Source organism: Candida tropicalis (assembly GCF_000006335.3).
Source record: "Candida tropicalis MYA-3404 genomic scaffold supercont3.6, whole genome shotgun sequence".
Classification (NCBI taxonomy): domain Eukaryota; kingdom Fungi; phylum Ascomycota; class Pichiomycetes; order Serinales; family Debaryomycetaceae; genus Candida; species Candida tropicalis.
The window spans coordinates 311117-324341 of NW_003020058.1; the positions used below are offsets into that span (position 1 = coordinate 311117).

Here is a 13225-nt window from a genome sequence, read left to right on the forward strand (position 1 = left end):
GATAATAATAATTATAATAATAATGTAATTGGTAGCACCTGTGAATCGCGTGTATGGTCATTTTTTTATGTATGTATAATTCTTTACTAATTACATAGTAGTACACCCATTCACGATTACCACCAGAAAATTAAAAAAAAATGGCGCACTTTTCGGTACATGCACTACACGCATCGGAAATTGGTCACTAAAATCTTTTTTACTCTTGTTGTTTTCTTTTTCATCTATCACATTACTAAAGGGCATGTCAGGTGAAACTTTCAAGATGTCATAGATCGAAGATTGATTCAGTTTAAGCCTAAAAAGCAAATCACAACCGATATATTCTAATCTAAGCGCAATTGTGTATAAAACCATCATCATCATCATCCACAAACAACAGCAAAAACAACTACAAAAAAAGGAGAACAAAAACATGGCGGAGGAGATGCGAAACACACACACATGAATCGTATTGTTCCTACCAATGGTGGTGGCGGTGGTGGTGGACAATACCGAAGAAAAAAAAAAAATTAACATGCTAATTCCAGAGTAACGCCATATTTATATTCCCGTTAGATCATACATTTCTTTCCTTCCTCCCCCCTATATTCAACTCATACACAAATACACACTCTACAGATTCATACATCTAGAAACGCACGTATACTGTACCATTCAGTTAATGAAGAATAAAAGATAATCATTAGCGATAGAATCCAGGTTGCGTTGCCCTGCTTTTATCTGTTTCCTTTTTATTTTCTAATTTTTTAATCGTTTTGCTTTCAAATATTTTTGACACGGAATTCCTGATAAATAACCATTGACTTCTCTTTGATTGATCCCTGGATAATATAATTTAATAAAATCTACAATGTATCAATACAACAAATTTCAATTCATCAGTTGATGCGAAAAAAATATTAAGTGAAATTTCTACTTGAAGCTTTCTTATTTTCTTAGATGCAATTGTATTTTTCTTTTCTTTTGTTTTTCTTAGTGGTAGTGGTTTTGGTTATTGTGAACTTAAGATTAATGCTAATAATAACTCTACTGATTGAGATTTTACTAGTGGGAAAGTGGGAAAGTGGGAAAGTGGGAAAGTAGGAAAATGGGAAAGTGGGAAAATGGAAAAGCAGGAAGTGAAAGAATATCAGTATGTGCATCTGTGTATCGTACCCCAAGTAGTTATGCATAAATCGTCAATTCTTTTCCATTTTGCACCAACCATCACCACTAGTGCATTATCACCTTCGGCCCCTCCACCCCTTGAATCAATAAATACTCACCGATATTGCCTTATGGTATCTTAGATAAGATATATATAGATCTCATAACCTATTACATACGACTATTATCTTTAAATTTCCGAGTAAGATCTAATGCGAAACCTATTCTTGTACAATTGCTATCCCGACTATGTATTAAAAATACAACCTTAAAAAACTACAATATACCGATCATCCCGTAGGATTTTTCTCTCTTTCCCCTTTAATTTCGGTAACTTTATTACATACACCACAGTAATTCCTTGAATTAGAGAAAAACAAGAAACGTTGGAATAAAATAGAAAGAAAAGGATAACTTTATTGTTCAATATTTAACCCACCCCTACTTTGATTCTTGGATTTACAATTCCATTCCATTCCCCCCCCACTTGATGCCTCGATTTTTTTTTTTCGTTTCCCTCTTTTGCATACATATACACACATCTCGCTAGTTCTTTACAAGTTTATAAACACTATTGTAGCAACTACCAAATGAATAGCAAACTGCACCTCCTCCAACTATATATAAACCCTTTTCTTCATCTTCTTCGTCCTTTTCCCCACTTTCAACCAATTCAAAACCAACAAATATTGGGGGAACTGTTTCATAAATATATTCAGGAATTTTAATACTTTCAAATTCAAGTGTTTGTAAATTTAAACTCATAATATTGGTTAATTGTGTAAATAATTGTATCGGAGATACACCTCCAACAATAATTATCTTATCCTGCCCAACAAATTCAAATCTACTACCAATTCTTGCTAGTAACTTATGTTGAAAAATCTCTTCAATACAAATCGTGCCACCGTCTCTGTCAATGGTAAATTTATACAACTTATCGTTAACTTGTGGCACATTATCATCACTTACACCCCCAATTATCAAACCAAACGTATGGTTATTCTCGAAATTCATACATGAACTCTTTAAGTTACCGGGATTATCCCCAATTATTTTCAATGATTTATACGAGTTATCATTGCTGTCATATAGAATAAATAAATCCTCATTGTTATCCTCTGCTAACCCACCAAATATCAAAATCTGATGTTTGTTAATAGCCACAGTCGAATGTCTTGATCTTCCACATGGCAAATCTGCCAATTTAATCCATTGATTTTCTTTAAGTTTGTATGTATCTTTCATATATTGTCCAGGTCTAGAACGACCACCAATTAAAACAAGTTCATTGTTGTTGATTTTGGTTAAAGTATGACACATTCTAGGTGAAGGTGTGTCACTAGCTTTCTCTAATTGTGTCACGGTTCCTTTTTGAATATCAATTTCTAAAGTATCATCATTTCTTGTTTGTTTCAACCCACCATGAACATATATCTTGTTATTAATTGAACTGGTAGCAGGAAATTTCAATTCAAATTGTTCATCAGGAAATCTATCATCATGAACCATCTTATATGATTCATCAATTTTGTATATTACTTCCTCTTTTGGTTCTTCATTTTCAACTTCATAAATCATTTGATCAATATTACTAGCATGAACAATTATATAATGTTGACAGAAAATAATAAATTCTTCCCATTCATCAAACTCTTCAATTTTTGATATCTTTTCTTTCATTTCATAATCAATTAAATATTTCCAATTTTCAAACAAGTTCTTAATCTCTGCATATTTATAATATTGTTTAAATCTAGATAATTGTAATTCTTTAGTTGAATAATTTTCAACACATTGAATAGGACTACGAAGATGATTAAAATGATACAACATTTTTGTAGCAAATGAATTATTTGGACCATCAGGCATGATTTGTTCTAATATTAAAAAATGACTATTATTAATTTTACTAGATATTTCAATAATTGAATTAGCATAAACAGGTTTCATATAAGCTAAAGAAACTTCAGCAATAAATATATTAATATCTTCTTTATTTGTTATTAATCTTTGTAAAATTTCTTCATATTTATCAGTATGTTTCAAATCACATCCAACAAGTTTATAATTATTGGTATTAATCAAACAATCTAATTCTATTGGATTTTGTTCACCTATAAGTTGTTTAATTTCTTCTGATTTTTGAATCATATCATATTTATTCTTGATCAAATCAGGATAATCAATATCAATAAAATTCAAGTTTTTATTAGTTTGATTATAAATATTTAATAATTGAAATGCTAATGGATCAAATCCACAACCTAAATTAATTATATTCACAGATTTATCAATATTTTGTTCAATAATTCTAATAACCATTTGTCTAATTGATTCCATTCTAATCCAATAGCCTCTATTTATAGCTGGTGATCTTCTTTTACCTTTAGGTACAAAATATTTGAAAAATTCTCCAAGTTCAGGTTGTAATGATAATGAATATAATTTTTCTACACTTCTTTTAGAAACAATAGATGAATTATTAGTACCTTGAACTTGTTGATCATCATATACTTTCTTTCTTTTATCCTTTTCTATCTTCCTCCTTTGTCTTGCAAGTTGATCAGGTGTTAATTTGGTTGTCATTGTCGTTGTTTGTCAAACTTTGCTGAATCATACACATCGATGCTGCTTAAATTTTTCACAATTTTTTTTTTATTATTATTATTTACGACTCGCGCGATGGGGGAGGGGGAAGGGAGACTGCCCCCGATTGGCCGCCTACAGCAAACATAATCGTCATTATCAATAATATCCTAATCAATATATGTTATATTAATAGATCTATAAATCTTTAAATGCTTTATTTAATTCATCTTTCAATTTATCTTGAGTGACATATTGACATCTAGTCAAGAATTTAACAGCAGCCATAGTATTTTTCAAATCTTTAACTACATCATCTTCTCCAACATCTTTCATTTCTTGATCTTCTTCATCACCATTTGTATTATTATTATTATCAGAATCTTTCTTCTGTATACCATTACCACATTTTATCCAAATTTTACCATTTATACCAATAGCTATTTCAAATTTGCATTTTAAAGCTAATAATTCCAAAAAAATACTATTTTTATTAAATAATAATTCTCTTGCAAAATTCATATTAACATCAAATAAAAATCCCAGATCATCCAATAATCCAAATCCTGATTCTTTACCTGATGAATCAATACATTCCATTTCATTATCAATTTCAATTATATCATTTATAATTCTACCATAAACTAAATCTCCATTTTTTAAAATTGGTCTATTTTTTTTACTTGCATTAACAAATGAATAAAATCCTAATAATATAGGAATAGAATTTGCTTGTAATGAAACTTTATAATTTTCTCCAATAGTACCTATAATTAATCCAATTACAAAATCATTATTATGAGGAATATATCTTTTTGAATTTGATTCAATATAAATTAATTGTGAATTTTTAGAATTATTAGAAATTTTATGAAATATACCTGATGTTGATGGAATTAATTCTTGTGTTTTGGGTTTTTTATATATTCCTGGTCCTATTGTTGTTTTAACTGATGTAATATCTTCTATTGGAAGGTTGTCTCCTGGTGTAATTATAGTAGTATCTGACATTTTTCGTACAAGTTGATTAATGATAAAATAAAGAATGAATGAATGAATGAATGAATGAAAAATGTTCTTGTACTAACGTTTGAGTTTTTTTTTTTTTTTTTTTTTTGCTCTTCCTTTCTCTTCTCAATTTGGTTTTTTTTGTCTCACTTTCAGATGTTGCTACCAAATACAAACAAACCATACTCATACATTAATTGTCTATTTAAATTCCATTAATTGTCAATATATATATATATATAATCTCAGTGTAAACTATTTAATAAGATTATTTTATCATTATAGTATTCTCTAATGACACTTATATCTAATGCGTTTCTATTAACGGTGAATTGATCCACCACTGGTCGATAATCTCTTAACAATAACATGGTTTCAAAATCATATTGTAAGATACTATTCATATCAAAGAAATCTAAAGTTTCTATATTTCTAGCATACAATTGCTTATTCATGGTATCATCTTCTCTTGTATAAATTGGACTATTGGTACCATTTTCTTTATCTTTATTTACTCTGGTTGGATAATGTTCAGGTCTGATCAAAGTATTATTGAAACTTTGTATTGGAACTTCAAAACTATTTTTGATTGAACGAGATTTAAATCTATTGGATTTTAAATCTTCATCAAGAAATGGATTCTCCCAAGTAGTATTATTATAATAAAAAACAAATCTTCTTCTGAAAAATGAAAATAATCTAGATGCATAGAAAATATGTCGTTGTAATAATTTACCAATCTTGAATTGAAATAAATTCTCTGAATAATTGTTATTTTCATGAACTGTCATTATTGATTTATTAGTGAAAAATTTATTTGTTGGCAACATAAAACTCATCCCATGTAAATATTTACAAGCTGGGAAAACTGCATCTAATGCAGCAGCAATGGCATAATAATACATGTATAAAGTTGTCGATAAATCATTAAGGAAAATTGCTTCATCGTTTGAAAGTTCATGATGATAACGATGATGTACTATTGCTTCACTTGGACAAATTGTATGCCATTGTTTGAAAATATCATAAATAACATTGGGTGGATAAATACTAACAAAATTCTCATTTCTTGATGCATATACTATAGGTAATACATAAGTTCCAAAAAATCGTATTAATGATTTAAACTGATATGCAAGTTTTGTAAAATCATTGGCATTAACAGTGGTGTTCTCAAATAATCTCGTGTTGATAAATATAAATTCCAAACTTCTTAAATTTGATTCAATTTCAAATAAAAACTGTGGAGGATATGAAGGAATATTTATTGTCATTATGTTATATTGAATATTGTTAGTTAAAAATTTAACAGTTGTATTCGGAGGTAAGTTTCTTCTTTGAATATAATTGGTATAAACTTCATATGCCTTAAATATCCCTTTACTTGAATTGAAATAACTTTGAGGTCCAAAATTTAACAATAAATTTATAAAATTTAATAAATAACTAGTATAAGCTACCAAATGACACATTGCTTCAAGTTCATCCGGTGACAAATTTTGACTACGAATGTCAAACGATTTCAAAAGTGATTGCAATTCCAGTTGACAATAACCATGAGTTTCTAGACACCATTTATTTAAAAAATCAAGAACTTTCAAATTTTCACCAATAATTCCCATTTGTCTTTTTTTATTGTAAACATTCAATAAAATAGTTGATCCTAATCCTAAAAATGCTGCAAGTAGCATACTTCTATTTCTTCCACAAGTTGGGAAATCTAGAATTAAATCATTTATATGATCCAAAAGATTACTTTTGCCCATAACAACATGAAAACTTAAATCTGCCACCACTTTAGTTTTAACATTTTCTGGATGTACTCGACGGAATAAATTTTTATTTATACAATTAAATGATGTGGGTGAGACAGTCCCATTAGGTAATATTTTCATAGAATCTTCTATTGATATAGTTGCTGATGGTGTAATTGAGTTTGAATCTTCTGGAGAACTTGATTCATCATCATCTGTATTTCCCGTGCGAAAATCTTTCATGAATGAATTATTAAATTGCAATGGAGGATAACTAATATTGGGAATGTTTATAGGTAACTTCTTTAATTCAAATTTGAATTCCAATACATCACAAGATGACAAATTGTTGATTGTTGATTGGCCGTTGTTGTTTTCATTACTATGAGTTTTCAATTCAATGATTTTTTTATGTTCTTTTGATGAAGTAGGTAAACGATAGTGTTGATGTAATAATTTATTTTGAGAAGTTCTTAAAGAATGGGTTAATTTAATCTTTTCAATCTCTTGAACTGTTAAATTCAAATATGAACATGTTTCTTTCTTTCCTTTCAAACAATTTTTACATTCGGGAAGGGTTTCATCACAACGAACTTTTTTACGTTTGCAATTTAAACAACCTAGTTTCAGATTTGTATGTCGTCTTCTTTGAGTGGCTCCCTTTGTCATTGAAATGTGAAGTTATAAAACGAATAAATAAATAATCAACAAATAAAATGAATATTTATTAGTTAATGAGAATTGAAGCTGTTCAAGTTAACTAGTAAAAAGAAAGAAGATCCAAAAAAAAAAAATCAAAAAGAATAGATGAAGTTTTTCCCTTTTTTTTGGTTTTGTTTGTGTACATTTAAGTTATAGAATTAATTTTTTTTTTTCTTTTGAGTTTAGGATTTTCTTGGATACTTGATCAAAAATTCAAACATTCCTATTTGATATTCAAATACGTTCGGAAGTTTTATTGTAGCTGGAAAAAGAAATTTTCGTAGTTCTTTCTCAATTTAGTAATAGTAAAAAAGTAAGACATTTTTTTTTGTTCTACTTTTTTTTGTTTCGGATTTATAACACACACATGCAGTACAAAATGAAAAAATGGTAAGTGCCCCCAAATTGCGCCCAGTACCGTACTGCGGTACGGTCTAATCTCGGATTTAGGATCCGCCTCATTGGCTAAATTTTCTTATTAATACTGACTTTTCTTCTCTTCTTCTTCTTGTAATAGACATTCAGCTCTGCTTTTCTAGTTTTGTTCATAACCTGGGTTAATTCTATTGGACTTTGCTGATTCAGAATGACCAGTTGTTGGGATAATAATTGTAATGATTCGGCAAAAGAAAGATCATCTAGATTGTGCGAAATTTCTGATGCATCATAGCTACTATCCTTTAAATTTATATTTTGGTTATCATCGTTATCATCGTCATCATCATCCTCTGAGTGAGCAGTAGTAGGTGAAGTTTCTTTATTTGTAAAGGTGAACTTAATTGATGATCTAGAGACATAATCACTTGTTGGTGAAAAACTTGATTCACTTGATTGTGTTTGTGAATTATTCAAGACTCGTGAATGCATATATGCAGTTACAGGAACAACATCATCATCATTTTCGTGTTCTTTATGAACAATTGGGTTAGTTTTCTTGAACTTGTCCAAATTACTCATCACAAAGGCTAGTTTAAGGATCTTATAGTTTGGAAAATAGATTTTCCTTAATTTGGTATCAAAATCCAAAAAATTTAATTTTTCGCTTAGCTTTGGTACAAAAGAAACAAAATATTCACGATTGGCAATTAATTCACATCCATGATTATCAATTATCCCTTCTAATGTGGAAGAAAAAATACCAGACCCCTTTTGAAACTCAGCCGAATTTGTTGCAAGGGTGGCTTTATTAGTGGTTACTAAAATCCCATCATTAAATAATCGGTTGAATATTTTTTTAATTGTTTCCGGGTCTGTTATTTTAATAATATCTAAGGATTTCTTGAAACTGGGGAAATCATGATTCATGTAAAAGTTCCATAATATTCTTACTTTTTGAAGAATAATCAATTCCGGATCAATATTTCCTTTGAATAAACATTCAAAACATGGTATATCTCTTACCAAAGGCTGATCATATCCCAATGCCACAGGATCAATTTCGTTTTCACAAATTTTACATTTAACTAGTCTTGAAGGTTCAAGAATTTGAGTAACTTCAACTGCTTCAGGAGACTTTTCACTCAAATGAAGCGTACTTAATGGACTATCATCAAAACCATTATAATCATCAGCAAGCAAGTCAAAAGGATCCACATCAACACACGTATTACTATTCCTTTTTTCAACCAATACATTAATACTAGATTTGCACTCACCTGTTTGTAAAGTTCCAATTGCAATTCCTTGACTATCTGCTTCAAGACGAATTACGTTCGGTTCCAACAATGTTGCATCTTGGAAATATGGTGGTTGGTATTCACTAGGACAAGTCTCATTGTACAATAACCTGATGGTGAAATATCTTTGTTTTCTTGGTGTTTCTAACGTTTGAGTCAAGACAATCAACCTCTTAACAAGTGAATAGATAGACTTGGTAATTGAATCACTGGAAATTTCTTCATTACTGCCATTTAGAGATACTTGATTGTTTATATAATCTATCCCAAACAAATAACTTTCTTCAGAATTAAAGGGAGAATTTTTTGATGAATGAATGTTAAACAGAACACCTTTTAAATATTTCAATTGGATAGCTTGAAATATTCCTCTTTCAATATATTCAACAAAAATATCACTTGATTTGGAAGCCCCCTTACGTAATTTTTTCACACAAATATAACTTGAAGTTAAATCTGGATCAACTGTGTCGAAATATTTTGTATCGTAGTAACTTGTCTCACGGAATAAATTTCTCAAATATGTGATACAATACATTGAAGTGCTGATCAATTCATAAACAAAACCTCGTGATTCTTCAGCAGTGACTCCCATTATTGAAGATAGCAAATTATGATAAAATAAAAAAAAAAAAAACACATCCAGAAAGTAGTTGATCTTTTGATTTTTCTTTACAGGGTTGTCTGGGTCATATTTATATTTGGTTGTCTGGAAATTAAAACACACGGATATGTAAACATACGTGGTTGCAAAAACTTTGACGAAAAAAAAAAGAAAGACAAATCTACTTTGACAATAATTTAATCTACACAAGTTTCTATAATAAAGAAAAGTCTTTACCCTCGGCTCTCAATTCTTTAACATGCTGAGCTACTTCCTGAAGTCTTGCTATCTTATCTGGTCTAGTTTGACTTCGAACATATTGAATTTCTTCATTCCAAATCGGAGCAACCAAACCAGGTGTTCTTAAATCTTGTTCATCAATTAATGATTGCAACATTTGACAATAATTTACATCCTTTGGATAATTAAAACTATGAAATCCATGACCTGAACCCGAATCCTGTAATTCTTGTTCATAACTCTTTTGTCTCTCCTCTGCACTAACCAACTTGAATCTTCCACTATACACTCTAGCAATTAAAGCTGCTTGGGATTCAGCTATTGGCATTGGAAGGATATCTCTTAATAAAGCAATAAACGAAATTGAAGGATCGGAAATGTTAAAAATTTGTTTATATATGTTATGAACTTGGAACCCATCAGTAATAACACCATCAAGTTTCAAGAATGGCATGGAATAAAGATATCCTGTACAAAATATAATATTGTCAATATCTTTGATTACTTCACCATCCACAGTTCTAACCGATTTATCCTCATAATTATACTCTTCAATAACTCCAATGTATTTGCATGGATTGCCAGCCAGCTTTGCTGCAGCCACATCTCTAACTGAAACAATAATTTCTTTGGCGCAAACACCAAGTTGAATTGAAACATCAATCCCACTTGCAAAATTCCCAATAACCAATACTCGTTTATCTTTGTACGGAGTTGGATTTTCATAATATTTTGAATGTGTAATAGTCTTTGGAAGGTGTTTGTTCCAATTTGCCAAACCCGGAACGTCGGGAATATAAGGAACACTAAAATGACCATTCGCAATAATTATCGCGTCATATTCTAAATTAGTAACCTTGCCAGTTATTGTATCTTCAACTTGTACTTTCCAAACATCACCAATCTTCTCAACATTCTTCACATTGGTATTTAAATGTATGTTGGTAGAATCCTTTGGGATCGTATCAACATACAGATCAACATAATTGAGAACTTCTGTCCTTGGTGGATATTTTCTAGAATTAGAAGGGAACTCCACACCTTGATATTGCATCATTCTATGATCAACGTTTGTTTCCATAAATTCATAAATTGCAGAAAAGTATCTATCTTGAGTTGTTGCTTTATCAGATACAATTTCTTGAGCTGATGGTGAAGTATTGGGAATTTGGGGAGAAACCAAAGATTTATCACCTTGATGATACCATAATCCACCTAATCGATCTCTTCTTTCAAACAAATCAATCTTGGAAAATTTCACAGGTTCTAGAGCCAATGCTTTAACTGCTGCCAATCCAGTTGGTCCTCCACCAATAATAGCAACTCTATCATATAATGGTTGTTGTTTTGTCATTTTTATCTTATCTTATTTTGCAATTAATCAGATCTGAGATTGTGGAAAAAAAAAAAAAAGAAAGAAAAAAGAATAATTGGAAAAAAAAAATTACTCGATAAATACTGAGGAGCTAAAATTAAAGGGTACATCAAGGAATCAACAACAACAAAAAAAAAAAACCAAGTCCGATCCGGATGACTAATAATCACTGCAGAAAATGATACCACCACAACCAACAGTAACAAAGTTTAGAGTTAAAAAACCTACTGTAAAGTCAACTCCAAATTCTGAACAAATCCAGGATATATCAAAGTTAACCAGTTGTCTTCGATGCAGAAAACTAAAGAAAAAATGTGACAAAGTTACCCCAGAATGTCTAAATTGTGATAAAGCTGGAGAAGAATGTACATACGTTCCAAGAAAACAAAGAAGAGTTAAAAATGATACTAAATCTCAACCACTGAATGGTAATGAAAGTATCGAATTACTGTCATCAAGATCTACAGATTTCTCTTATTCAACCCAACCACAAGGTCTGCAACAACCAGCTACTACTATAACACCCATACAAGAACCACTATCTTTATCTCCTCCATCTAACTTATTTTCACATTTTAGCACAACTAATACTCCTTCCACCGGTTCAATATCGTCATCAAGATCACATACTCCGCCAATTTTAAATTCTATAGATGCACGTGCACCAAATTTTCATTCGTACCCAAAACAAATCTCCAAAGTATTGATTAGTGCCGTAGGGATCAAGACCAATTCAAACATTAGTATTATTCCTCCAATAGCTGATAAAGAATTATTGACATCAATTATTGGGGCATTCTTGCAACACAATTATCGTGTTTGTCCCCTTATTTATAAAAAAGAGTTTTTGGGCAAGTTTCAAAAATTATTCAGTGATAATTCAGTTGCAGATTTAGAATCATATGATGATCCTTTTGAATTGTATATGGTATTGGCTATAGGAAGTACAGGGTTGGAAAGAACAGGTATTATCAGTAGAGACAAGAAAATTTCTGAGTATTTTGTTTCCATGGCATTAACTCATGTTCATAACAATTTATCCACCAATGATTTAGTAAATGTGAGAAATTTGACTTTATTAGCTGTTTATTCATTTTTCAATCCAGCAGAGTATACCTCGTGGGAAATTATGGGGAAAGTTACCAGATTGGCGATTCATTTAGGTATGAATCATAAAGTCCCAGATTTTGATTCTAAAAATTTGACTGCCCAACAATTGGAGATGAGATATAGATTATTCTGGTCCGTGTATAACCTTGATAGATTAAGTTCAGTTTCCCTTGGACGACCAGTTGCAATCCACGATGATGATATCAACGTGCCATTCCCACAAATACTAGATGATGACGAAACAGAAGATATCGCTGTGAACAGATTAATCATTAACTTAAGAAAACTTGAAGGCACAGTGTTGAGAAAAGTACATTCTGTGAATATTTATAAGAATTTTGCAAATACAGCTAAACTGCAAGATGAGGTTTGTCAAGTGATCCTTTCTGATTTAAGACAAGAAATTGAAGCTTGGTATGACCAAGCGAAATCATTGGATAGAGCAAATACTTCAGCCAGACATTCCGTGTCATTCCATGTTCTGATTCCTTGGTATGCAGCTAGATATCATCATTTATTGATTCTTTTATACCGTCCATCATACTTGAACCCACATCCTTCTCAAGATCTTCTTGATACTCTTGGAAAATCTTGTCTTGAAACTTTGGCTTATACTTATAAGCTATTCAAAGCAAAATTATTACCATTGAATTGGACTACATTATATCGATTTTTAATGGTTTGTACAACCATCTTGTATTGTTTGTGTAAATGGGCAATCGACTTGATGGAATCCAAAACTGAGATATGTTATTGTATTGAAATATTCCAAGCTTTTGGAAGTGATTGGATTGTTGCCAAAAAATGTGCTGAAGTTTTTAAAAAAATAGAAAATAAGTTGTTAGAAATCACCCTTAGTGATGGACATGTCAGTGATATGGATAATTTATCAAAAGAGTTGTTAGGTGCAAGTTCATCCTATCATGAAATTTTGAATGTTCATTCAGTTGATTTATGTATTGACAGTGAGTTTATGTATAAATTTTAGATAGATTTTACTAGTCTTTAGATTACATCA

At 30.4% G+C, this 13225-nt stretch overlaps 7 protein-coding genes across 7 annotated transcripts; 1 reads left to right on the forward strand and 6 right to left on the reverse strand. All coding sequences in view use genetic code 12, as the record gives it.

Annotated features, from left to right (window-relative positions):
* Positions 1–90: 90 nt before the first annotated feature.
* CTRG_04415 (uncharacterized protein) lies at positions 91–519 on the reverse strand (the record flags this gene model as incomplete). Its single annotated transcript, XM_002550071.1, has 1 exon — positions 91–519. The coding sequence occupies one exon, from the start codon at positions 517–519 to the stop codon at positions 91–93; it is 429 nt and encodes a 142-aa protein (XP_002550117.1).
* A 1176-nt stretch (positions 520–1695) lies between these two features.
* CTRG_04416 (tRNA methyltransferase) lies at positions 1696–3738 on the reverse strand (the record flags this gene model as incomplete). The annotated part of the gene is made up of 1 exon (XM_002550072.1): positions 1696–3738. One exon carries the CDS (start codon positions 3736–3738, stop codon positions 1696–1698), a length of 2043 nt encoding a protein of 680 aa, XP_002550118.1.
* A 198-nt stretch (positions 3739–3936) lies between these two features.
* On the reverse strand, positions 3937–4749 carry CTRG_04417 (exosome non-catalytic core subunit; the record flags this gene model as incomplete). Its single annotated transcript, XM_002550073.1, has 1 exon — positions 3937–4749. One exon carries the CDS (start codon positions 4747–4749, stop codon positions 3937–3939), a length of 813 nt encoding a protein of 270 aa, XP_002550119.1.
* A 242-nt stretch (positions 4750–4991) lies between these two features.
* On the reverse strand, positions 4992–7169 carry ZCF17 (Zcf17p; the record flags this gene model as incomplete). The annotated part of the gene is made up of 1 exon (XM_002550074.1): positions 4992–7169. The coding sequence occupies one exon, from the start codon at positions 7167–7169 to the stop codon at positions 4992–4994; it is 2178 nt and encodes a 725-aa protein (XP_002550120.1).
* A 498-nt stretch (positions 7170–7667) lies between these two features.
* On the reverse strand, positions 7668–9473 carry CTRG_04419 (uncharacterized protein; the record flags this gene model as incomplete). Its single annotated transcript, XM_002550075.1, has 1 exon — positions 7668–9473. One exon carries the CDS (start codon positions 9471–9473, stop codon positions 7668–7670), a length of 1806 nt encoding a protein of 601 aa, XP_002550121.1.
* Positions 9474–9696: 223 nt separating this feature from the next.
* CTRG_04420 (N,N-dimethylaniline monooxygenase) lies at positions 9697–11076 on the reverse strand (the record flags this gene model as incomplete). The annotated part of the gene is made up of 1 exon (XM_002550076.1): positions 9697–11076. The coding sequence occupies one exon, from the start codon at positions 11074–11076 to the stop codon at positions 9697–9699; it is 1380 nt and encodes a 459-aa protein (XP_002550122.1).
* A 199-nt stretch (positions 11077–11275) lies between these two features.
* On the forward strand, positions 11276–13195 carry STB5 (Stb5p; the record flags this gene model as incomplete). Its single annotated transcript, XM_002550077.1, has 1 exon — positions 11276–13195. One exon carries the CDS (start codon positions 11276–11278, stop codon positions 13193–13195), a length of 1920 nt encoding a protein of 639 aa, XP_002550123.1.
* Between the last annotated feature and the right edge of the window lie 30 nt (positions 13196–13225).